The sequence below is a fragment of the Entelurus aequoreus genome, linkage group LG14, assembly GCF_033978785.1.
Source record: "Entelurus aequoreus isolate RoL-2023_Sb linkage group LG14, RoL_Eaeq_v1.1, whole genome shotgun sequence".
Taxonomy (NCBI): Eukaryota; Metazoa; Chordata; class Actinopteri; order Syngnathiformes; family Syngnathidae; genus Entelurus; species Entelurus aequoreus.
The window spans coordinates 28425771-28453227 of NC_084744.1; the positions used below are offsets into that span (position 1 = coordinate 28425771).

The 27457-nt window shown below is 39.0% G+C and overlaps 3 protein-coding genes across 3 annotated transcripts in view; 1 reads left to right on the forward strand and 2 right to left on the reverse strand.

Annotated features, from left to right (window-relative positions):
- LOC133664586 (uncharacterized) overlaps nucleotides 1-2192 on the reverse strand; it is a 27966-nt gene extending 25774 nt beyond the window's left edge. Inside the window, exon 1 of the mRNA XM_062069325.1 lies at nucleotides 1601-2192. Coding sequence (XP_061925309.1) covers nucleotides 1601-1727 — 127 coding nt within the window. The 5' untranslated portion in view covers nucleotides 1728-2192. The remainder of the gene's footprint in view (nucleotides 1-1600) is intronic.
- The window catches only part of LOC133664600 (oocyte zinc finger protein XlCOF6-like), a 191302-nt gene that overhangs the window by 143156 nt on the left and 20689 nt on the right, over nucleotides 1-27457 (reverse strand). The gene's annotated exons all lie outside the window — the stretch shown is intronic.
- Nucleotides 2029-23416, forward strand: LOC133664623 (zinc finger protein OZF-like). The gene is made up of 3 exons (XM_062069409.1): nucleotides 2029-2659; nucleotides 7511-7693; nucleotides 20261-23416. The coding sequence occupies exons 1-3, from the start codon at nucleotides 2536-2538 to the stop codon at nucleotides 21664-21666; spliced, it is 1713 nt and encodes a 570-aa protein (XP_061925393.1). The 5' UTR covers nucleotides 2029-2535; the 3' UTR covers nucleotides 21667-23416.

A 27457-nucleotide genomic window follows, 5' to 3' on the forward strand; every position in this document is an offset into this window, starting at 1 on the left:
GTCCGGTTGCTAAGTTAGCTTCAATGGCGTCGTTAGCACAGCATTGTTAACCTTCGCCAGCCTGGAAAGCATTAACCGTGTATTTACATGTCCACGGTTTAATAGTATTGTTGATTTTCTATCTATCCTTCCAGTCAGGGGTTTATTTATTTTGTTTCTATATGCAGTTAACGCAAGATGCTATCACGTTAGCTCGTAGCTAAAGCATTTCGCCGATGTATTGTCGTGGAGATAAAAGGCACTGAATGTCCATTTCGCGTTCTCGACTCTCATTTTCAAGAGGATATAGTATCCGAGGTGGTTTAAAATACAAATCTGTGATCTACAATAGAAAAAGGAGAGTGTGGAATCCAATGAGCCAGCTTGTACCTAAATCACAGTCAGAGCGAAAAAAGATACGTCCATCGCTGCCTCTCAAGTCATTCACTGTAACGTTCCTCATCTACGAATCTTTCATCCTCGCTCAAATTAATGGGGTAATCATCACTTTCTCGGTCCGAATCTCTCTCGCTCCATTGTAAACAACGGGGAATTGTGAGGAATCCTAGCTCCTGTGACGTCACGCTACTTCCGGTACAGGCAAGGCTTTTTTTTATCAGCGAGCAAAAGTTGCGAACTTTATCGTCGATTTTCTCTACTAAATCCTTTCAGCAAAAATATGGCAATATCGCGAAATGATCAAGTATGACACATAGAATGGATCTGCTATTCCCGTTTAAATAAAAAAAAATCATTTCAGTAGGCCTTTAAGACCTTTGTTAGTTCGGAATCTGGGTTTAACGTGGTTAGTGGAGCTCCCCCTGGTGTTGTGGTTATGGCGGTCATTTACGTTAAGGAAGTAGTTTGACATGTACTTCGGTATCAGGGAGGTGTAGTGGATTTTATAGACTAGGCTCAGTGCAAGTTGTTTCACTCTGTCCTCCACCTTGAGCCAGCCCACTTTGGAGAAGTGGGTAGGAGTGAGGTGGGATCTGGGGTGGAGGTCTAGAGTTAACCTGACTAGCTTGTTCTGGGATGTTTGGAGTTTAGATTTGAGGGTTTTGGAGGTGCTAGGGTACCAGGAGGTGCATGCGTAATCGAAAAAGGGTTGAACGAGAGTTCCTGACAGAATCCTCATGGTGCTTTTGTTGACCAGAGAGGAGATTCTGTAGAGAAATCTCGTTCGTTGGTTGACCTTTCTGATTACCTTGGTTGCCATTTTATCACAGGAAAGATTAGCCTCTAGAATGGCACCTAGGTAGGTGACCTCATCTTTCCTGGTGATAACAATGTCACCCACTTTTATAGTGAAGTGCATAGCTGATTAAAAAAATAATAATATCTAAGTGGGCCAAATCACATATATTAGAAAATAATCTCTTGAAATTGACAAGTCACTTGATTATAATAATAAGACATTTAAATTGTTATGTCAGGTTTGAGACAAATGTGCTGCTGGTATGACCACAGTGTGCACGTCTGTATTCCACTGAATGCTCAGTTTGTTTGTGTGTTTGCTCACACACATGAAAAATTAGAGGGAACATTGAATATATGTAAGAAAAGTGTTAATAATGAAATACAAAGTTAGTAAACATGTGAAAGTAAGAAGTAAACAAACCTGTTCTGTGTAACACAACTTGATGATGTTTCTTATAATAAGCCTCCAGAAGTTGATGTTGTCGCTCCTTCTCCTCTTTTGTTGGACAAAGTTCCTCCTCGTACTTTGCTATCGTTCTTTCGCACATTTTCACACAATCACAACACTTTACACTCACATTTGATCTCTACTTAGCGATGTGTTGGTAACGTCCGCGTCTCTTTGTTAGCAGCTAACAAGCTAAGCTAACTAGCGAGCTAAGACTAATCTAATGTATCCGAATACAAACAATTATTAACGATATTTACGCGATTAAACAGCATATGTGTGTACATGTACGTGCTGATTGGGAACACAGAGCTGGTATAAATACAGCCGCACCTTCAATATTATTCTTATTTAGTTTAAAGGCGGTTGGAACGCCATCGTGTCTTGCCCTCGTCCTTCTGTCTTGTTCTCGCGCAGTGTTGTCAGATCTCGCGAGAGAAACAAGCAACCAGCTCGATTTCGTCTTCTTACTGGCAGTTTGCTGCTATGACTCGACATGTTCATACCTCGACCTCCTGTACTGTAGAATGTAGTATGGACCATAGGACAGGACGAAGAAGTCCCGTTAAGAAGCTGTGGAGGCCTAAGATGCTCTACTAGTCTGCTGGAAATCGAAGGAAGAACAATGACAAAGCAAGATGGCGTTTGACGGAAAAGGCCTAAACGTGGCCATTATTGTTTCTGTATTTGTATTTAGTGCATACATGTACGCATATATGTCGTGTAGTAGATGAAACATTGTTAGTCATTGTTTGTATCCGGATACATTAGTCTGAGCGCACTTTATGTGCTAGCTTAGCTTGCTAGTTAGCTTAGCTTGTTAGCTGCTAACAAAGAGACGCGGACGTTATCAACACATCGCTAAGTAGAGATCAAATGTGAGTGTAAAGTGTTGTGATTGTGTGAAAATGTGCGAAAGAACGATAGCAAAGTATGAGGAGGAACTTTGTCCAACAAAAGAGGAGAAGGAGCGACAACATCAACTACAGGACGCTGTTTTCAAGAAACATCAAGTTGTGTTACACAGAACAGGTTTGTTTACTTCTTACTCTCACATCTTTACTAACTTCATATATTATTAACGCTATTTTTAAAAGTATTGTCTATTGTAAGATGAATTGTCCCTGTCTCTTAATATAGCTCAAGAAAATCAATCAATCAAAGTTTATTTATATAGCCCTAAATCACGAGTGTCTCAAAGGGCTGCACAAGCCACAACGACATCCTCGGCTCAGATCCCACATCAGGGCAAGGAAAAACTCAACCCAATGGTATACAATGAGAAACCTTGGAGGCATACTTGCCAACCCTCCCGAATTTCAGCGCCTCTCCCAAAAATCTCCTGGGACAACCATCCATCCATCTTCTACCGCTTATTCCATACTTGCCAACCCTCCCGTTTTTAGCGGGAGAATACCGGTATTCAGCGCCTCTCCCGACAACCTCCCGGCAGAGATTTTCTCCCGACAAACTCCCGGTATTCAGCCGGAGCTGGAGGCCACGCCCCCTCCAGCTCAATGCGGACCTGAGACTGAGTGGGGACAGCCTGTTCTCACGTCCGCTTTCCCACAATATAAACAGATTGCCTGCCCAATGACGTCATAACATATATATATACCGTATTTTCCGCACCATAAGCCGCACCTAAAAACCACAATTTTTGTCAAAAGCAGACAGTGCGGCTAATAACCCGGTGCGCCTTATATATGGATTAATATTCATATTTATTTTCATAAGGTTTAGGTCTCGCAACTACGGTAAACAGTCGCCATCTTTTTTCCCCGTAAAAGAGGAAGCGCTTCTTCTTCTACGGTAAGCAACCGCCCCATAGAAGAGGAAGCGCTTCTTCTTCTACTGTAAGCAACCGCCAAGGTGAGCACCCGCCCCCGGAGAAGAAGAAGCTCGCGGATATTTAATTTCATTTGTTTTTCTGTAAAGACAACAAAATGTCTCCTACTAAGAGACACGCGTACAAGGTTCCACTGGCTTTTGATATTCATGTGAACCGCACTGTGGATACAACGGGAGCACGTACGGTGAATATTCGCACCACAGGGAATGAGAAGTCGTCCTACTGTGGTTCTAGCTTGCCATGCTAACGGCCAGAAACTTCCACCCACGGTGATATTCAAAAGGAAGACCTTGCCAAAAGAGAACTTTCCAGCCGGCGTCATCATAAAAGCTAACTCGAAGGGATGGATGGATGAAGAAAAGATGAGCGAGTGGTTGATAGACGTTTACGCGAAGACACCGGGTGACTTTTTTCACGCAGCGCCGTTCCTGTTGATCTACGACTGCATGCGCGTCCACATCACAGATGGTGTCAAAAAACAAGTGAAGCACACCGAAGAAGAATAATTCGAGGGATTTGTAGATGAGTAATAACTTCAGAAAGTGAGCTTTAAATGTTTATTTTGTGTGTTGTGTGACACTAACGTATGAGCAACGTTGAGTTATTGATGTTGCTATTGCTCTGCACTATTTTGAGTGTTACTATTTTTGTGATTGCACATTTGCACATTACATTTTGGGAGTGAACAGAGTTGTTAGAACGCTGGTTTGTAATATATTATTAAAGTTTGACTGACCTATCTGACTGTTTTGTTGACATTCCCTTTAGCGTAGCGTAGGTGCGGCTAATAGCACGGGGCGGCTAACAGGTAAACAAAGTTTTGAAATATGCCGTTCATTAAACGTGCGGCTAATAACACGGGGCGCCTTATGGTGCGGAAAATACGGTATATATGAAATACTCGAGTTGGTGAATTCTAGCTGTAAATAACCACGCCCCCCGCCCCCAACCACGCCCCCCACCCCCGACCAAGCCCCCCCTACCCCCCACCTCCCGATATTGGAGGTCTCAAGGTATGGCTTATTCCTTCCGGGGTTGCGGGGGGTCGCTGGAGCCTATCTCGGCTACAATCGGGCGGAAGGCGGGGTACACCCTGGACAAGTCGCCACCTCATCGCAGGGCTGTCACGCCAAATACAAACCCCCCCCCATTTACTTCCGGGGTCATTTCCTCTTACTTACATCATTTCCTCTTACGCCATTGACAGCGAACAGAGAACTAAAAAAAACTGAATTTAACAAATAAATTTAGATTGACAATGAATTAACTTATTGTACACTGTTATTCGTTTCCGCATATGTCCACGAGTCAAATGTGCAGTCAGGAATATCCTCAAGTTAATTTGTCCGATTAATACTTGTCCGATTAATACAGACGTTTTGTTAACGCTATATTATAAAAAAAAACAAAAAAACAAGTATCCTTCCAGCGACGGGCAGTCAAAGCCGAAGTGCTATCGATCGCTGTCAATGACGTAAGAGGAAATGACGCCGGAAGTAAATGGGGGTTTGTAGGGGGAAGAAATTTGGCGTGACAGGGCCAACACAGATAGACAGACCACATTCACACACTAGGGCCAATTTAGTGTTGCCAATCAACCTATCCCCAGGTGCATGTCTTTGGAGGTGGGAGGAAGCCGGAGTACCCGGAGGGAACCCACGCAGTCACGGGGAGAACATGCAAACTCCACACAGAAAGATCCCAAGGCCAGGATTGAACTCACGACTACTCAGGACCTTCGTATTGTGAGGCAGACGCACTAACCCCTCTTCCACCGTGCTGCCTCCCGGGACAACCATTCTCCCGAATTTTTCCCGACTTAAGGCACGCCCCCTCCAGGTCCATGCGGACCTGAGTGAGGACAGCCTGTTGTCACGTACACTTGGCCAACCAAAAAGTAACCACAGAACAATAGTGTTCTGTGGTTACTTTTTGGTTGGCCAACGGTTTACGTTGTATTGCGCACCCTGACGGCAAGTGTGGGAGTCGGTTCTGAAGTATGAAGTAAAGAGACGTAACTTCGTCACCTCGCCTGGTTATTGACTCCAACCCAGAATATTACACTGCCCGTACCTATGCTCCTTCAAAGGCTGTGCTACTGGCTGCGAAGCATTGCACTTTCAAATACAACAATGAGTAGAGAGGTGTGTTATGTGTGTATAAGTGTAATTAAATGAACACTGAAATTCAAGTATTAATTTTATTTATATGTATATATATAATAAAATGCATATATATATATATATATATATATATATATATATATATATATATATATATATATATATATATCAATCAATCAATGTTTATTTATATAGCCCTAAATCACAAGTGTCTCAAAGGGCTGTATATATATATATATATATATATATATATATATATATATATATATATATATATATATATATATATATATATATATATATATATATATATATATATATATATATATATATATATGTATATATATATATATATATATATATGTATATATATATGTATATATATATATATATGTATATATATATATATGTATATATATATATATATATATATATGTATATATATATATATATATATATATATATGTATGGGGTGAGTTTTCCTTGCCCGTATGTGGGCTCTGTACCGAGGATGTCGTTGTGGCTTGTACAGCCCACTTGTGATTTAGGACTATATAAATAAACATTGATTGATTGATATATATATATGCATTTTATTTTATATATATATATATATATATATATATATATATATATATATATATATATATATATATATATATATATATATATATATATATATATATATATAGCTAGAATTCACTGAAAGTCAAGTTTTTATTTTATTTATATATAAATATAAGAAATACTTGAATTTCAGTGAATTCTGGCTATAAATATACTCCTCCCCCCTTAACCCCCCTCTCAAATCACCTGAATTTGGAGGTCTCAAGGTTGGCAAGTATGCTTGGAGGCGACCGGTGCAATGGACATCCAGTGGATCTAGGTAATAGTGCGAGAGTCCCGTCCATAGTGGGGACAGCAGGGCATCATCTTGAGTGGAGAGAAGTCAGCAACGCAGAGACGTCCCCAACTGATGCACAGTTGAGTGGTCCACCCCAGGTCCCGACTTTGAACAGCTAGCACAACATCTGTGGTCACCTAATCTGTGCCCCCTCCCACTCCATAAGGAAAGGGGGGGGGGGGGGGGGCAGAGGAGAAAAGAGACGGCAGATCAACTGGTCTAAAAGGGGGGTCTATTTCAAGGCTAGAGTATACAAATTAGTTTTAAGATGGGACTTCAATGCTTCTAATGAGACCTTTTCAGACACAACATTTATGGGAGGTTGATGTTCCTCTGTAACATTGTATCAACATGTTTACACAAAACTCACACAGTCACTAAATATATATGTTTTGTAATCAATATAATCGAAGTTATAATTTCACTTCCAGATTCTGACTTATATGCATCAATAAGTGAAAGTAAACATTTATTTTCAATAACCAATGTAGTCAACACTATTTAGTAAAAGAACATAAAGGTGACTGACTTTCCTTCAGCGTGTCGTAGATGGTCTCCAATTCCTGACGATGAATTATTGATGAAGATGCTCCATAAAAACACCACATAGTAAAACATGTTTTGGTAAGAGTTCCTTTTGACATCAGAATGACCATAAAGAAAATGATTTTATATGATGACAAAAACATGATATGAATGTTTTAAGTACTTTTGGAATTACAATTGTTGTTTGTTTAAATTGCCATTCTATTTAAGTTATGGTTAGGACTATGTCATTACAATGATGTGGTTAATGTTAGAGATTAGCCTAAAATTGCCCCCATTCAAATTTCCAAGCTTGTTGTTTATTCATTGAAGTCATTTTAGTGGCTGGGACAAAAGGAAGTTTTTTTCCTGTGTTTTATTGGCCTTCAACACAACACACAAAAGAACACAAATAATGTAATTGATGTCAGTCAAAAACTGATTATATTCTCTCTTGATCTTATTGACTTACCCAACAGACGTTCAGCAGCCCCCCCACATTAAAGAGGAAGAGGAGGAATGTTGGATCACTCAGGAGGGAGAGTGTCTTCTAGGGCAGGAGGAGGCTGATCTCACCAAGTTTCCACTGACTGTTGTCTCTGTGAAGATTGAAGAGCATGAAGACAAACCACCTGAGTCCTCACAGCTTCATCACAGTCCAAGTAAGCACAACATCCACATATCATTTTATTCTCAGGGCATTCAATCCATCACAACTGGACTGTTCACCTTGTCTTAGAAGACGTTTGTCCTCTCATCCAAGTAGGCTTCATCACTTCATGCTCCTAGACTTAAAGTCTTAAATGTAATCATTTGAATAGTTTATTTAACAGCAGATATTACGAAAGCCCACAGCAAAGCAGATTTATTTGTGTAAGATGGTAAGTGCAAGTTCAACCATTTTTGGCTGTTGACCAAATCCTTTCATGCGTGATTGAAGCCAGTGAACAGAAACGTAGAAAATGTTTTCACCAACGTCACAACTCAAGCCATTTGTAGCGTTTGTAAGCATTGTGGTGAAAGGGAATGGAAAGACAAAGAAAAAGCCAAAAATCCTGGACAAGTCCGTGTTACATGATGACAATACGCCTGCACAACTGATGACAATACGCCTGCACAACTGTACATGGTTCACTTAACCTCCCAAAGGAGTGTCATGTGGCACCAATTGTAGATGAAGATCCATATGAGATGTAGGGATGGGCCTAAAATCCATATTACGATATCTATTACAGCCTCTTGCAAGAACATTATCTTTGTGCAATATTTTAATTCCTCTTTATTCTATATGATAATATGATTATTTTAAAAGGTTCCTAATTTATCTGCTGACATGCAGTAACGTATTACATCATTTTGAGTTGTATTATCTTATCAAAGCTATTTTTAATGCACTTGCTACTTTAACTGTTAATATTTGGTTACTTTCTGTTGTAACGTGTTTCTACATTTCTTTTAAAATGTAATAATCACTTATTCTTCAGTTTTTTTTGATATGTCAGTTTTGGGCGATACTACAAATTTGGATATTGATCCAATACCAAGTAGTTACAGGGGCCCTTTAGCCCTTAAAGTCCTCCTGTGTCCAGGGACTTATTTCCTGAGTTTGTAAACAATGACAAAAATGACAAGAGATTTTGTCCAACATTATTTTAGTTTAGTTTAGTTTATTAAGGATCCCCATTAGTCTACACCGCAGTGGAGACTATTCTTCCTGGGGTCCAGGCAAAAACATCACACAATCACAAAACAAAAGATTAAAATGCAGTACAACATGATCAAATAATAAAATGTTGTAATACAAAAATAGCAACAACAAAGAACCAAAAAAATTATAATAACTTCGAGTTTACATAATATTGTTCATACCAAAGATAAAAAGAGCAATATAAAAATATATATATATATATTTTTGCAAAAATAAAACAAAGAACCAATGGCCTAAAATATACACATTAGTGTACCAAAGACAAACAATAAGTGACGAAAAAAGTACCATCCACCATTTTCTACTGCTTGTCCCATAATCAATGAAATAGTCAATAAAAACAGTCATGCCAGTAGGTACAATCTAGAATAATCTCTTTCCGCAATACTTCTCCTCTTAGTCTATTCTTCAAACCCACTCTGCTGGTGATTGATACCAGATATTGTGGAAGTCGATTCCAGTAAGTGATTGCCCTATACATTACAGTCTTTTTAAAAACATCACTTTTGGGTTTAAGACGGGCGAAAGCACCTCTTAGGGCTAACCTGGTACCATAGTTGTGACTTTCACTAGCAAGCAACAGCTGACAATACAGATATGAAGGTTTATGGTATGTATAGATTGTTTTTAAAAATAAAATCAAACTACACGCTAGTTAAATTCAAGAGCTTTAGCAGGGTTTCCGCGGGTCATTAAAAAGCATAAAAAGTCAGTAAATGGACTTTGCAAAAATGAAGTTCTGTAATGATATTAAAAAGCATTAAATACGATGTCCAGCGGCATTAAAAAAATCCTACAATTGTAGATTGGGACAGTCAATTCTTGGAGCGATATGAATAAAAATGAACTTAATAACTTAATTTTTGCCGTCATCAATAAATTGCTATGTCCGTGTGTTTCCTTGGATTTTAAACTGGACTAAGAGGTCTCACTCTGTGCATCGCTCTCAGCACCTGAGCATGTTTATTTGACAGTAGACTTACATGTACAAAGTGAGCCTCTTGTCAGTTATTCACAATATTTGTTTCGGTTACTTGCAATTCTCCTCCACACGTTTTCCTGTGTGCAGTAGTGTTAGCGACACTCATTTTAATGGGTGATGGAACTAGTCATTTTAATTTAACGCTCAATTTTAATGTACACATTGCTTTGAAACTGTTGGAGAAGACCCAGGAAATGATGTCGTAACAAGCTGACCAATCACAGTTCGTTTTATTCAAACTTTTTTCCAACAACAATACGATACATAAAGGTGGTCAAGCTAGCTCTGTTCTCAATGGGTATTGGGTGCCATTTAGCCATACTTGCCAACCCTCTCGATTTTACCGGGAGACTCCCGGAATTCAGCACCTCTCCCGATAACTTCCCGGAAGAAATTTTCTCTCAATAAACTCCCGGAATTCAGCCGGAGCTGGAGGCCACGCCCCCTCCAGCTCAATGCCGACCTGAGTGGGGACAGCGGCGACGGTCTGTTTTCACGTCCGCTTTCCCACAATATAAACAGCGTGCCTGCCCAATCACGTTTTAACTGTAGAATGATCGAGGGCGAGTTCTTGGTTTCTTTTGTGGGTTTATTGTTAGGCAGTTTCATTAACGTCCTCCCAGCGCGGTAACAACACACAACAACAGCGGTCACGTTTTCGTCTACCGTAAAGCAGTTCGTCTGCCGTAAACAGCATTGTTGTGACACTCTTAAACAGGACAATACTGCCATCTACTGGATAGCCTTCAGAACACTGAAATTCAAGTATTTCTTTTATTTATATGTACACTACCGTTCAAAAGTTTGGGGTCACCCAAACAATTTTGTGGAATAGCCTTCATTTCTAAGAACAAGAATAGACTGTCGAGTTTCAGATGAAAGTTCTCTTTTTCTGGCCATTTTGAGCATTTAATTGACCCCACAAATGTGATGCTCCAGAAACTCAATCTGCTCAAAGGAAGGTCAGTTTTGTAGCTTCTGTAACGAGCTAAACTGTTTTCAGATGTGTGAACATGATTGCACAAGGGTTTTGTAATCATCAATTAGCCTTCTGAGCCAATGAGCAAACACATTGTACCATTAGAACACTGGAGTGATAGTTGCTGGAAATGGGCCTCTATACACCTATGTAGATATTGCACCAAAAACCAGACATTTGCAGCTAGAATAGTCATTTAGCACATTAGCAATGTATAGAGTGTATTTCTTTAAAGTTAAGACTACGGTAGTTTAAAGTTACCTTCATTGAAAAGTACAGTGCTTTTCCTTCAAAAATAAGGACATTTCAATGTGACCACAAACTTTTGAACGGTAGTGTATAATAAAATATATATATATATATATATATATATATATATATATATATATATATAGCTAGAATTCACTGAAAGTCAAGTATTACATATATATATATATATATATATATATATATATATATATATATATATATATATATATATATATATATATATATATATATATATATATATATATATATATATATATATATATATATATATATATATATATGAAATACTCGAGTTGGTGAATTCTAGCTGTAAATATACTCCTCCCCTCTTAACCCGGTTAAGAGGGGAGGAGGTTCGGTACATACCTCGGTTTAGTGGTCACGGTTCGGTTCATTTTCGGTACAGTAAGAATACAACAAAATATAAATTTTTTTGGTTATTTATTTACCAAATTTGTAAACAATGGCATAACATACATATACACACAGGGTCCATTGCCAGGGTTAATGTGGTCAACATATATAAAATAAAAACTAAATAAGATAAGGCTCAGAATGATTTCTTAACAAAACCTTTCTACATATAAAGTGCTTTTTTGATTGATTGATTGATTGAGACTTGTATTAGTAGATTGCACAGTACAGTACATATTCCGTACAATTGACCACTAAATGGTAACACCCCAATAAGTTTTTCAACTTGTTTAAGTCGGGGTCCACGTTAATCAACATTAAACTGCCTCAAGTTGCTGCTCAGATTAAATAAAATGACAAAACTTTTCTTCTACATATAAAAAGTGCAACATTAAACAGTTTCAAGTCAACTCAGCCTCAGATTAACTTTTCTTCCCCCCCCCCTAGCCTGGCTAGCTTGGCAGTAAGAGGATATATGGGCTCATTGTTCTTCCACCATAGAAGTGGGTCAAAATCTAGTTTTTAAAACAATATGGACTTATATCTGCTGCTATAAAAACATTTGTTATTGCTTTAGCTCTGCCTGACTCGCTGAGGAGAGGCTGCTTGTATGCGGTGGGAGCTATTTGCTCGTCTTTATCTTTGTTGAAGCGATGTTCACTTAGGGGTGGTGACGCTTAAAATGGGTTAGCATGGTTGACGTGTTGGCACAAACATGCCTTACCGCTGCTAAACAATGTCGGCAAACCTCCGTCCTCCATTGTTGTATCGCACCGCGCAGCCAAAGTGTTCCCAAACGGGAGATCTTAACAAGGCAAGAGGGTCTTCCAGCTCTGACTTTTATATGTTGACGTAGCCCGGTCTTTGCTAGCATGCCGTGTGTTGTGCCTCAGTGTGCATTGTTTACACAACGTGCGGTACGCTACTTAATATGTCCGTGTGGAAACTCGTTCGGTACACAACCGAACCGAAACCCCCGTACCGAAACGGTTCAATACAAATACATGTACCGTTACACTCCTAGCACATACACAATGTTGACATCTATAGTTATATTTTGATAAACAATCATAAATTAATCTTTCAGCACATACACAATGTTGACATCTATAGCTATATAGGATGCTAAATGGCGCCGCCACAGTTGTGGACTCTTTCCGTTTTTGTTCAAGTCAATGTGCCAGGTTCCAGCGACGTCTGCGCTAAATATACGCAGAGCTTTATATTTGCCAGACGGCACAACACAGTGGCTCAATTTAGCTAAAATCTGCTTGTGTGGGACCGGAAGTCATGCCACACCACAAAATAAACTATCCAGTTTACTTTCAAAATAAAATACTTAATTTTCAAGGCAGGTTTTACCGTTTGAAATGTGCTAATGGGCGGCGATGGACAGGAAGTCAACCTGTCAAAGGTTTTCAGACCTAATTTCACCTCCTTGACACAAATGGATGACGACACTCTGATTCCAAAAGGTCGAAAATTAAAGAATCGTATCACTGGATTTCAGCCTAATTCAACCGCCTTCTGGTGACAACAGGCAAAATATAGGCGCAGTAATTTGGGACAACACCCGCAGGCGGTGGAAACTGGCTGAACTGACCTTTGACATGAATAAAAACTAAATGAATCCGCCGCCGTTCCACATCCAGTGGAAATCCCCAGTCACACCTAAAAACGTTGCTCAACAAGACGAATGAAGAAGCCATACTTCAAGGCGCGAAGAAAAAGGAAATACACTTTCAACCCACAACACTTGCAGTGAGCAAAGTCGACCACAAGATGGCACAATAGTACAAACAACAATATGGAATACAGAACTATACTGTGGGCATGACACAGACACTGTCCATCCATCCATTTTCTATCGCTTGTCCCTTTTTGGGGTCGCGGGGGGTGCTGGAGCCTATCTCAGCTGCATTCGGGCGGAAGGCGGGGTACACCCTGGACAAGTCGCCACCTCATCGCAGGGCCAACACAGATAGACAGACAACATTCACACTCACATTCACACACTAGGGCCCATTTAGTGTTGCCAATCAACCTATCCCCAGGTGCATGTCTTTGGAGGTGGGAGGAAGCCGGGGTACCCGGAGGGAACCCACGCAGTCACGGGGAGAACATGCAAACTCCACACAGAAAGATCCCGAGCCCGGGATTGAACTCAGCACTACTCAGGACCTTCATATTGTGAGGCACATGCACTAACCCCTGTACCACCGTGCTTCCTGACACAGACACTGTATACTACCTAAAGGCCTACTGAAACCCACTACTACCGACCACGCAGTCTGATAGTTTATATATCAATGATGAAATCTTAACATTGCAACACATGCCAATGCGGCCGGGTTAACTTATAAAGTGCAATTTTAAATTTCCCGCTAAACTTCCGGTTGGAAACGTCTCTGTATGATGACGTATGCGAGTGACGTCACGACGGCAACGGAAGTATTCGTACCCAATGTGTCACCATACAAACTGCTCTGTTTTCATCGAACAATTCCACAGTATTCTGGACATCTGTGTTGGTGAATCTTTTGCAATTTGTTTAATGGACAATGGAGACTGCAAATAAGAAAGTTGTAGGTGCGATCGGTGTATTAGCGGCAGACTACAGCAACACAATCAGGAGGTTGTGTTGTGTTTGAGTTGGATAGCAGACGCACTACCGTGAGTACAGCTTTGGCTTCCAAACGTGACATGCACATAGCGACACGCACGTACGTAACTTTGGGGAAATATATGTTTCTTGCCGACTCTGATGGCGGACGGGGTGTCGTCGAAAGCTACAACGCCCGCCGCCGCTCCGTAGTTAGCTTCAATTGTTAAGCTTCGCCAAGCTGGAAATTATTAACCGTGTATTTACATGTTCATGGTTTAATAGTATTGTTGATCTTCTGTCTATTCTTCCAGTCAGGGTTTTTTTTAATTTTGTTTGTATCTGCATTTGAGCCTGATGCTATCACGTTAGCTCTGTAGCTAAAGAGCTTCGCCGATGTATTGTCGTGGAGATAAAAGTCACTGTGAATGTCCATTTCGCGTTCTCGACTCTCATTTTCAAGAGGATATAGTATCCGAGGTGGTTTAAAATACAAATCCGTGATCCACAATAGAAAAAGGAGAAAGTGTGGAATCCAATGAAATCTTGTACCTAAGTTACGGTCAGAGCGAAAAAAGATACGTCCTGCACTGCACTCTAGTCCTTCACTCTAACGTTCCTCATCCACAAATCTTTCATCCTCGCTCAAATTAATGGGGTAATCGTCACTTTCTCTGTCCGAATCGCTCTAGCTGCATTGAAAACATTAGGAAAATATGAGGAGATGATCAACTGACTACATCACGCTACTTCCGGTACAGGCAAGGCTTTTGTTTATCAGAGACCAAAAGTTGTGAACTTTATCGTCGTTGTTCTCTACTAAATCCTTTCAGCAAAAATATGGCAATATCGCGAAATGTTTAAGTATGACACATAGAATGGATCTGCTATCCCGTTTAAATAAAAAAAAATCATTTCAGTAGGCCTTTAAAGCATGAGCATTACATGACATGGTCAGTACTGCCTAGTTTCTCTTGTTATATTATTATTTTGACTGTTATATTTGTATTCTTTCTGTTGCTTTTTATTTTTATTCTTATTGTTATATTTTCAATTTTATTTCCATTATTGACTTTTTACTTTTTAAATTTGTTCTCAATTGTGTACACTGCTGCTGAAATTTAAATTTTCCTGAGGGAACTCTCCTGAAGGAATCAATAAATAAATAAAGTAATTATCCATCTATCTATCTGTCTATCTATCTATCTATCTATCTATCTATCTATCTATCTATCTATCTATCTATCTATCTATCTATCTATCTATCTATCTATCTATCTATCTATCTATCTATCTATCTATCTATCTATCTATCTATCTATCTATCTATCTATCTATCTATCTAAAGGGGTCTTATTTTTTATTTTTTCTAAATGTAAAAGACTTCCTTGTGGTCTACATAACATGTAATGGTGGTTCTTTGGTCAAAATGTTGCATAAATGATGTTTTACACATCATCTTCAAGTCGCTTTCTGACAGTCGCTTCAGGATGCGCCGTTTTGTGGGCGGTCTTATTTACGTGGCTCACCTTCGGCAGCGTCTTCTCCCCGTCATCTTTGTTGTAGCGGTGTAACGTGCAAGGACGGGAGTGGAAGAAGTGTCAAAAAATGGAGCTAACTGTTAATGACTTTCAGACTACTTAAATCAACAGTGTTTCCCATAAACTGCCAGGATACCTGTGGCGGTGGGGGCGTGGCTATGGGCGTGGTCACCATGACATCATCGAGTAATTTGCATAATTTACTACAATGATATGATTTTCTCTAAAAAGGCTCAAAAAATGTATACTTACTAATTAATAATAACAGTTTTGTTTTAAACGTCCATCCATCCATCCATTTTACAATATAATTACAACACTTTATGTACATATTTATATACAGATTTGAACAATAAGTTATTCACTGAAATATATTTATTAATTGTGGTTCTTACAAAAAATATATCTTATAAAAATATAAAAGCTAAAATGTATCTTAAAGCTCTGCCCCTTTAATTAGTGCATACTAAATAATTTAACTTTAGCCTACTACTACAACCATATTATTTACCAGCAACATAAAGTGAAACAGAGGCAGAGGTGTCCTGCCACAGGCAGTAACAAATAAACAGAAAACAGTAGTGGTCAAATACAAATAAGGCAACAAGAGAAGTATCCTACACTTCTCTTTTGTAAAGTAAATCTGAACAGCCTATATGGGCATCTACATCAACTATATGATTTGCCTGAGAAGCTGGACAGGACAAAAAAAAAATATATATATTTTTTATTTTTTTATTTGTGGCGGACGTAATTCTTTCGTGGCGGGCCGCCACAAATAAATGAATGTGTGGGAAACACTGATCAATATCGGAGCAGCATCTCCTCATCCGTGGCTCAGTAGTGCAACAACAACGTCCCATGAAAAACCGTCCGACCGGAACTCTCTAATAACTAAAGTTCCTTGGGTGAATTATGTAAACCCACTACACCTGTATGTTTTAGCGCTTTCATGGTGAGTTTACTGACAGATATAGATAGATTGATAGACAGTACTTTATTGATTCCTTCAGGAGAGTTCCCTCAGGAAAATTTAAATATAGTCCGAAAAATACGGTAATATTATCTAATAATGCAGCAAATATAATACTATCATACATTTCAAATTTTTCTATTAAAGTAAAAATAATAATGACAAATATGTGCTTGACTTATGATTTCAAAGCAAGTTTTCCATCCAACTGTACGCTGTAAAAATAACAATACTGTAGAATATACAGTAAAAAAAACTGGCAGGTCAGTTGCTAGGATTTTGTCGTACAAAAACTATAGTACCATTTTTCCATTTACAGTAATATGCTGTAAAAACCACCATACATTTTACAGTAAAACTGTAGCGACTGAGCTGCCAGTTGTTTTTTTTACTGCAAAATCTAATGATTTTTAAAATATATATAATCAAATGCATAGGCAATTGTGTAATAATACCTTGAGGTGAATCCTCATACATTTATTTCCATACATTTTTCACGGTTACAAGCGGCCCTCTGAGGCCAGCCACAACTGCGATGGGGCCCTCAGTGAAAACCAGTTTGACTGCCCTGGTATAGCACTTTATTTTGTGTTCAAAGTGTGGTAACCTTCACTAAAATAGTGACTTTTGTCGAGGCTGGAAACCATTATTCATATTTACATTGTTTGTTATGGGGAACTGTGTTCCACTGTATCAGTACATTGTCAATACTACAGTGGTTGGATCAATATTTTTTTATTATAACAATTATTTTGTTCTTTTTGTTTAAAAATTCATGAAATAAGTCTCTGGACACAGGAGGAATTTAAGAGGAAAAACCAAATGATTTAAAACAAAGCCAATGGTAGGAAATAATTAAAATGTTTACTTGATATTGTAACACCACCATATTGTTTTTGTCTGAATAAAATTGATCAATGTAAAAAAATGTGATTATAACTGCCACTGTAACTACTTGGTATAGGATCGATACCCAAATTTGTAGTTTTACCCAAATCTAGTGTTTATTACATTTTAACAGAAGTGTAGATAGAAACATGTTACAACAGAAAATAACCAGATAAGTTAAGTTAAAGTTAAAGTACCAATGATTGTCACACACACACTAGTTGTGGTGAAATTTGTCCTCTGCATTTGACCCATCCCCTTGATCACCCCCTGGGAGGTGAGGGGAGCAGTGAGCAGCAGCGGTGGCCGCGCCCGGGAATAATTTTTGGTGATTTAACCCCCAATTCCAACCCTTGATGCTGAGTGCCAAGCAGGGAGGTAACGGGTCCTATTTTTATAGTCTTTGGTATGACTCGGCCGGGGTTTGAACTCACAACCTACCCATCTCAGGGCGGACACTCTAACCACTTGGCCACTGAGTAGGTGACAAGCAGACAAATAATACAAGTGTAAATTATGTAATATGTTACTACATATGTCAGCAACTAAATTAGGAACCTTTGTAACCTGTTTTAAAATGGTTTTATTATCATTTCTATATTAAATCATCCATCCTCCATCCTTTTTCTACCGCTTATCCCTTTTAGAGGGCCAGGGGGCGCTGGTGCCTTTCCCAGCTGCTCTTGGGCTGCTCAGTGAAGTTGGCACATGGTAAATAAAAACAGAATACAATGATTTGCAATTCCGTTTCAACCTATATTCAATTGAATCGACTGCAAAGACAAGATATTTAATGTTCGAACTGGAAAACTTTATTGTTTGCAAATATTAGCTCATTTGGAATTTGATGCCCGCAACATGTTTTAAAAAAGCTGGCACAAGTGGCAAAAAAGAGTGAGAAAGTTAAGGAATGCTCATCAAACGCTTATTTGGAACATCCCACAGGTGAACAGGCTAATTGGGAACATGTATTAAAGCAGCTTCCATTAAATGCTCAGTCATTCACAAACAAGGATGGGGCGAGGGTCACCACTTTGTCAACAAATGCGTGAGCAAATTGTCCAACAGTTTAAGAACAACATTTCTCAACGAGCTATTGCAATGAATTTAGAGATTTCACCATCTACGGTCCGTAATATCAGCAAAAGGTTCAGAGAATCTGGAGAAATCACTGCACGTAAGCGAGGATATTACAAACCTTCGATCCCTCAGGCGGTACTGCATCAAAAAGCGACATCAGTGTGTAAAGGATATCACCACATGGGCTCAGGAACACTTCAGAAAACCACTGTCAGTAACTACAGTTGGTCGCTACATCTGTAAGTGCAAGTTAAAACTCTACTGTGCAAAGCGAAAGCCATTTATCAACAACACCCAGAAACGCCGCAGGCTTGGCTGGGCCGAGCTCATATAAGATGGACTCATGCAAAGTGGAAAAGTGTTCTGTGGTCTGACGAGTCCACCTTTCAAATTGTATTTGGAAACCGTGGACGTCGTGCACTCCGGAACAAAGATTTTGAGCCGTATTGCCCATCCCTCCTAAAAAGTTCCCCTGCCCCAGCTTGTTCTTCTTTTCCTGTGAATTTAGTTGTAAAGAGCAGCGTGTTCGTCCCCCACTGGGATTTCAGGCCAATTCATACAATAACTTGGTTTTCTTTAGTACATGTAAACCAGGGGTGTCCAAACTTTTTCCACGGAGGGCCGCACATTGAAAAATCAAAGCTAGCAGGGGCCATTTTGATAGTTTTTATTTTAAAAACCAATACAATATATGTATAAAAAATATACATTTAGGCTTCCACTCAGGCTTGATCCCTGGGACCCCAAAGGGTTTTGGTCCAAAATATATAAAAATTGTGTCATTATTCAGTATTATTATTTGTGTTATTATTCAAGTTTTTAAATCTCTAGATCAACATTAGGTCTATCTGTCAATATAACATTTTTTAAAGATTTAAATTGTATGCTCTTTGTCAAAGAAAACCCTTTTTTTAATGAAAAAAACCCACAAAATATGCAATATTTTCACCCAGTGGGATATTTGAGATTATATAATAATTGGAGCCTTAAAAATGTCAATAACTCCTAACACCATTGATTATTATTTTTTGAGCAATGCCACTTAAAAACTAATCACACTAAAATTGTAGGGGATCCAAAAGGGTCCTACTCATTAAAGTGTTAAAAAATAAATTATAATTTATTTTTTTTACTGTTTACTTTTAACACAATAATCTCGAGATCAACGTCGGATCTATCCGTCAATTATACGTTTTATTGTTGTTTATGTTTTTTGTTTGTTCGTTTTAGGCCCTTCTTTAAAAAAAACAGCCTGTTTTTTTACATGGCAAACACAAAATATGCAACATTTTCCCCAAAAAATATCTCAAAATATTTAATGTGACGTAATTGGAGCCTTGAATAGGTCAACAATTCATAATGACATTGATTTTGATTCATTATTATTTTTTAAAGAAAGAAACCGCCTACATGGCAGTTTTGTGTGATTAGAGTAAACATTGCTACATTTTCTTGTTACATTTCACCTGTTTGCTCTTTAAATACCACTTTTAATGTTTTTTTATTTTTTTCAATCGTATTTTTAAAATGTGCCGTGGGGCCGTTAATAAATGACCTGCGGGCCGCACTTTGAACACCCCTAATGTAAACGTACTGAATGTATCATGTGACTGATACATGATACTATCATGTATCAGTGATTATTTAACTCATGTATCAGTGATTATTTAACTTACCTAATTGGTAGAAAACAGGGTAAATTGGATACATTTTTACTGGATTGAACAATTAATACACATTAATAAAAACTGGACGTTTTTAAAGCATGTGTTTGTCTTCTTGTGTCCTGCAGAACATCTTCTCCCTGAGCAACAGGAGTGTAGCTTCAGGATGGCAGAGGAAGAGCCATTAAAGAAGAAGACGAAGCGCCACAGACCCTCTGGCGTCTCTGTTTCCTCTTTATCACAGACCCTACCCTTTAAAAAGGAAGAGGACGACTCACAGCGCCCCAACATTAAGGAAGAGGAGGAGGAACACAGCATCAGTCAGGAGGGCGAGCACCTTGAATGGTTAGAGGAGTTCCCAGTGATTGTGAAGAGTGAAGATGATGAGGTCAAAGGTGAAAGTGAGGAGAAGAGAGAGGCGGAGCCTCCAAGCAGCAGCTCAACACAACACATGACAACAGAAGCTGATGGAGACCACTGTGGAGGATCACAAGCAGACAAGCTCTTAGCTCCACTATCAGATAGTGAGGACACAACGTCACACTCTCCTGACACTGATGATGAAGACTCTAAAGAAGATAAGACATGTCACACTGACAACGCCCACTTGAAATGTTCCCACTGTGACAAAACGTTTAAATATTCCAGTCATCTGAAAGTACACATGAGAATGCACACTGGAGAAAAACCTTTTCCCTGCTCAGAGTGTGGTAAAGGTTTTGCCCAAAAAAAATGGTTGAAACAGCACATGAAAACCCACACTGAAGAAAAGCCTCCTCCCTGCACAGTGTGCGGTAAAGGTTTCGCAAGACTAGACGTGTTGAAGCAACACATGCGAACGCACACTGGAGAAAGCCCGTTTTCTTGTTCAGAATGTGGTAAAGGTTTTACGTATCGCTGCGCTCTGAACGTACACATGAGAATGCACACCGGAGAAAAACCTTTCACTTGCTCAGAATGTGGTAAATGTTTTTCACGAAGAAATGGGCTGAATGAACACATGCAAACGCACACCGAAGAAAAACCCTTCTCTTGTTCAATCTGCGGGAAATGTTTTGCAAAAAGTCAGTGTTTGAAAAAACACACACGTTTACACACTGAAGAGAAACCTTTTACCTGTGCATTCTGCGGTAAAGGTTTTGTATTAGGCGAATATTTGAAAGTACACATGAGAACACACACAGGTGAAAAACCATATTACTGTACATTCTGCGACAAAGGCTTTGCACAAAGTCAGTATTTCCAAGTGCACATGAGAAAACACACCGGCGAAAAGCCATATTCCTGTTCAAGCTGCAACAGAAGCTTTGCTGACCGATCAAAACTTGTAATACACATTAGAACGCACACTGGTGAAAACCCTTTTACATGTTCAGTCTGCAACAAAAGCTTCCGTAACAAACCAACACTTGTAAGACACATGAAAACACACACTGGTAAGAAAGTGAGTTGCAGTGTGTGTGGTGAAAGATTCTCTTATAAGTACCAGTGTAAGAAACACGAGTGTGCTGGTGAGAACAGCAGCAGCAAATGAAACTGCAGGATTTGAAATAATTTGCCAGGACTTTGTTAACTTTCACTTTCTAAAAACATCAGCACATATGACGTGTGTGACATCATTGTTGTGTGTGTAACAATCTTGTTAATATGCTTCTACCATTAATATAGTAGATATTTTAGATTAGTGCTTTTTAAGCCAAATACATGCATGACCTTGCAGCATTGTGTACTTTTATTTAAAAATGAACGGAACAATTTGACTTTAAAGGTGAGAGTAAACAGCACAAAACATATGTTACAATGTAAATGTTTTTGTATATATAGTTATCAATCTTCTGCATACTTGTACAGTAGGTTTTAGAAATGATGAAGTGTTACATATTTCATTGTCTAATACTAAATGATTCCATAAATCGGTGTATCTTAAAGGCCTACTGAAAGCCACTACTACCGACCACGCAGTCTGATAGTTTATATATCAATGATGAAATCTTAACATTGCAACACATGCCAATACGGCCAAGTTAGATTAGTAAAGTGCAATTTTAAATTTCCCGCGAAATATCCTGCTGAAAACGTCTCGGTATGATGACGTGTGCGCGTGACGTCACGGATTGTAGCGGACATTTTGGGACAGCATTGTGGCCAGCTATTAAGTCGTCTGTTTTCATCGCAAAATTCCACAGTATTGTGGACATCTGTGTTGGTGAATCTTTTGCAATTTGTTTAATGAACAATGAAGACAGCAAAGAAGAAAGCTGTAGGTGGGAAGCGGCGTATTAGCGGCCGGCTGCAGCAACACAAACACATAGCGGCTACGTTGTAGCCGGTGTTTCATTGTTTACATTCCCGAAATATGACAGTCAAGCTTTACCATTGGCCTGTGGAGAACTGGGACAACAGAGACTCTTACCAGGAGGACTTTGAGTTGGATGCGCGCTACCGTGAGTACGCAGCTGCGGCTTCCAAACATTTGATCGCTTGCCCGTACGTGCGTGCCGCTATGTGCATGTCACATACGTAACTTTGGGGAAATATATGTGCTGTATGAACTTTGCGGAGGTGAACGGTACTTTGGGCTGTGGGATTGAGTGTGTTGTGCGGGTGTTTGATTTGTATTGGCGGGTTATATGGACGGGAGGGGGGAGGTGTTTGTTATGCGGGATTGATTTATGGCATATTAAATATAAGCCTGGTTGTGTTGTGGCTAATAGAGTATATATATGTCTTGTGTTTATTTACTGTTTTAGTCATTCCCAGCTGAACATCAGGTCCCACCCGCCTCTCACAGCATCTTCCCTATCTGAATCGCTTCCACTGCCCTCTAATTCTTCACTCTCACTTTCCTCATCCACAAATCTTTCATCCTCGCTCAAATTAATGGGGTAATCGTCGCTTTCTCGGTCCAAATTGCTCCCGCTGCTGATGGCCATGATTGTAAACAATGTGCAGATGTGAGGAGCTCCACAACCTGTGACGTCACGCTACTTCCGGTACAGGCAAGGCTTTTTTATCAGCGACCAAAAGTTGCGAACTTTATCGTCGATGTTCTCTACTAAATCCTTTCAGCAAAAATATGGCAATATCGCGAAATGATCAAGTATGACACATAGAATGGATCTGCTATCCCCGTTTAAATAAGAAAATGTTATTTCAGTAGGCCTTTAATCTGTGGTACGCCAATGAAACACTTGATTAAAGAAGTACAATGTTTTATGTTCTTATATTATTAAACACAGTGTTACTGTTCAAACTATGTGATGTACAGTAGTCAAAAATATTAAATGTACTTGTTAAATGAAACTTCTGCTTTGTTTTTAATGACTACTTTCTCCTACTATGCTACTGTATTTTAATGGTGGTACTTGGTGAGACATTTTTTTTTTCTGAGGTGGTACTTGGTGAAAAAAAACTTGATAACTTTGTTTTACATTGGTTCAGACCCTTGCATTTGAGTATACATAAATTTACTGGTTCACATCTGAAACATCTTCTGGACCACTTTTGGAAGCATATTATGCTGGGGGAGTATTTTTGACACTTAGAAAAACTCCAGACAAAAATTTTAAAAACTGTGTTACTTCAACAGCACAATACTGGTCCAGTAGTTGTCGGAGACGTCTCAACCCGAAAATGGCAGTAAATGTATATTGCTAAGAATTTGGGGATTTCACCATCTATGGTCCGTAATATACTCAAAAGGTTCAGAGAATCTGGAGAAATCACTGCACGTAAGCAGCAAGGCTAAAAACCAACAATGAATGCCCGTGACCTTCGATCCCTCAGGCGGTACTGCATCAAAAAGAGACATCAGTGTGTAAAGGATATCACCACATGGGCTCAGGGACACTTCAGAAAACCACAGTCAGTAACTATAGTTTGTTGCGACATCTGTAAGTGCAAGTTAAATCTCTACTATGCAAAGCGAACAACACCCGAGCTCATCTAAGATGGATTTATGCAAAGTGGAAAAGTGTTCTGTGGTCTGACGAGTCCACATTTCAAATTGTTTTTGGAAACTGTGGATGTCGTGTCCTCCGGAACAAAGAGGAAAAGAACCATCCGGATTCTCGCAAAGTTCAAAAGCCAGCATCTGTTATGGTATGGGGGTGTATTAGTGCCCAAGACATGGGTAACTTACACATCTGTGAAGGCGCCATTAATGCTGAAAGGTACATACAGGTTTTGGAGCAACATATGTTGCCATCCAAGCAACGTTACCATGGCCGCCCCTGCTTATTTCAGCAAGACAATGCCAAGCCACGTGTTACATCAACGTGGCTTCATAGTAAAAGAGTGCGGGTACTAGACTGGCCTGCCTGTAGTCCTGACCTGTCTCCTATTGAAAATGTGTGGCGCATTATGAAGCCTAAAATACCACAAGGGAGACCACTGGACTGTTGAACAACTTAAGCTGTACATCAAGCAAGAATGGGAAAGAATTCCACCTGAGAAGCTTCAAAAATGTGTCTCCTCAGTTCCCAAACGTTTACTGAGTGTTGTTAAAAGGAAAGGCCATGTAACACAGTGGTAAAAATGCCCCTCTGCCAACTTTTTTGCAACGTGTTGCTGCCATTAAAGTTTAAGTTAATGATTGTTTGAAAAAAAAAAAAATTTTTTAATTAAGTTTCTCAGTTCGAATATTAAATATCTTGTCTTTGCAGTCTTTTCAATTGAATATAAGTTGAAACGGATTTGCAAATCATTGTATTCTGTTTTTATTTACGAATTAAACAACGTGCCAACTTCACTGGTTTTGGGTTTGGTACATAAATATGGTCCTATTAAGGCTTTTTGATATGTACATACACTACCGTTCAAAAGTTTGGGGTCACATTGAAATGTCCTTATTTTTGAAGGAAAAGCACTGTACTTTTCAATGAAGATAACTTTAAACTAGTCTTAACTTTAAAGAAATACACTCTATACATTGCTAATGTGGTAAATGACTATTCTAGCTGCAAATGTCTGGTTTTTGGTGCAATATCTACATAGGTGTATAGAGGCCCATTTCCAGCAACTATCACTCCAGTGTTCTAATGGTACAATGTGTTTGCTCATTGGCTCAGAAGGCTAATTGATGATTAGAAAACCCTTGTGCAATCATGTTCACACATCTGAAAACAATTTAGCTCGTTACGGAAGCTACAAAACTGACCTTCCTTTGAGAAGATTGAGTTTCTGGAGCATCACATTTGTGGTGTCAATTAAACGCTCAAAATGGCCAGAAAAAGAGAACTTTCATTTGAAACTCGACAGTCTATTCTTGTTCTTAGAAATGAAGGCTATTCCACAAAATTGTTTGGGTGACCCCAAACTTTTGAACGGTAGTGTAAATATGGTCTTAAGTATTGAAGCTATTGTCATACAGTATATATCTGATGTATGACCCACTTACAAAGATTGCGAGTAAATAGATTAAATCAGAATAAGATCAAAAACTGTCTTGCTTCAACAGCACAATACTGGTCCTGTAGTTGTAAGAGATGTCTCAAAACCTCATCAGGAGTCTCGATAAAACCCGAAAATGCTTTTTTTTTTAAACTTTTTTTTCTAAAACATCGTAGGGGGGACCCTTACCCAACAAATAAAAAACTGCTTTACTTGAACAGAACAATACTGGTCCTGTAGTTGTAGAAGATGCCTCAAAACCTCATCAGGAAACCGGACAAAACCTGAAAATGGCAGAATTTTAGATTAACATTTTTTTTTTTTGGATAAAACGTTGTAAGGGGGGGGACCATTGTAAAATAAAAATGGTCTTGCTTCAAGAGCACAATACTGGTTCTGTGGTTGTAGGAGACTCTCATTTTCAAGAGGATATAGTATCCGAGGTGGTTTAAAATACAAATCCGTGATCCACAATAGAAAAAGGAGAGAGTGTGGAATCCAATGAGCCAGCTTGTACCTAAGTTACGGTCAGAGCGAAAAAAGATATGTCTTTCACTGCATTCTAGTCCGTCACTCAAACGTCCTCATCCACAAATCTTTCATCCTCACTCAAATTAATGGGGTAATCGTCGCTTTCTCGGTCCAAATCGCTCTAGCTGCGTTGAAAACAATAGGAAAATATGAGGAGGTGAACAACTGACAACGTCACGCTACCTACTCAGTGGCCTAGTGGTTAGAGTGTCAGCCCTGAGATCGGTAGGTTGTGAGTCGAGTCATACCAAAGACTATAAAAATGGGACCCATTACCTCCCTGCTTGGCACTCAGCATCAAGGGTTGGAATTGGGGGTTAAATCACCAAAATGATTCCCGGGTGCAGCACCGCTGCTGCCCACTGCTCCCCTCACCTCCCAGGGGGTGATCAAGGGGATGGGTCAAATGCAGAGGTCAAATTTCACCACACCTAGTGTGTGTGTGACAATCATTGGTACTTTAACTTAACTTAACTTTACTTCCGGTAGGGGCAAGGCTTTTTTTTATCAGAGACCAAAAGTTGCGAACTTTATCGTCGTTGTTCTCCACTAAATCCTTTCAGCAAAAATATGGCAATATCGCGAAATGATCAAGTATGACACATAGAATGGATCTGCTATCCCCGTTTAAATAAAAAAAAATCATTTCAGTAGGCCTTTAAAGTAAAAAAGACTGTCAATGGCAGAATTTTTTTTTTTGTTGTATTATTTTTTGCCAAAATGTAGTAAGGTGGACACTTACACAAAAAAATGTAAACTGTCTTGCTTCAAGAGCACAATACTGGTCCTGTAGTTATAGGAGACATCTCAAAACCTCATCAGGAGTCCCGACAAAACCCGCAATTGGCAGAATTTTATTTTTATTTTTTTTTAAATTTTTTCGCTAAAATGTCATAAGGTGGGGAACCTTACACAAAAATTTTAAAAACTGTCTTGCTTGACAGCACAATATTGGTCCTGTAGTTGTAGGAGATGTCTGAAAAAACCTCATCAGGAGTCTTGACAAAACCCACAAATGGCAGAAAATGCTTTTTTTCTTTTTTTGCTTAAACTTCGGAAAGGGGGACCCTTACACAAAAATTTTAAAAACTGCCTTCCTTCAAGAGCACAATACTGGTCCTGTAGTTGTAGGAGATGTCTCAAAACTTCATCAGGAGTCCCGACAAAACCCGTAAATGGCAGAATAAAAAAAAAAAAAAAGCTAAACTTTTTTTTGCTAATATGTCGTAGGGGGGAACCCTTACCCATCAAATAAACAACTGCTTTATTTCAACAGCACAATACTGGTCCTGTAGTTGTAGAAGATGTCTCAAAAACTCATCAGGAGACCCGATAAAACCTGATAATGGCAGAAAATTTATATTTTTCGAAAACCTTTTTTCGCTAAAATGTCGTAAGGGGGG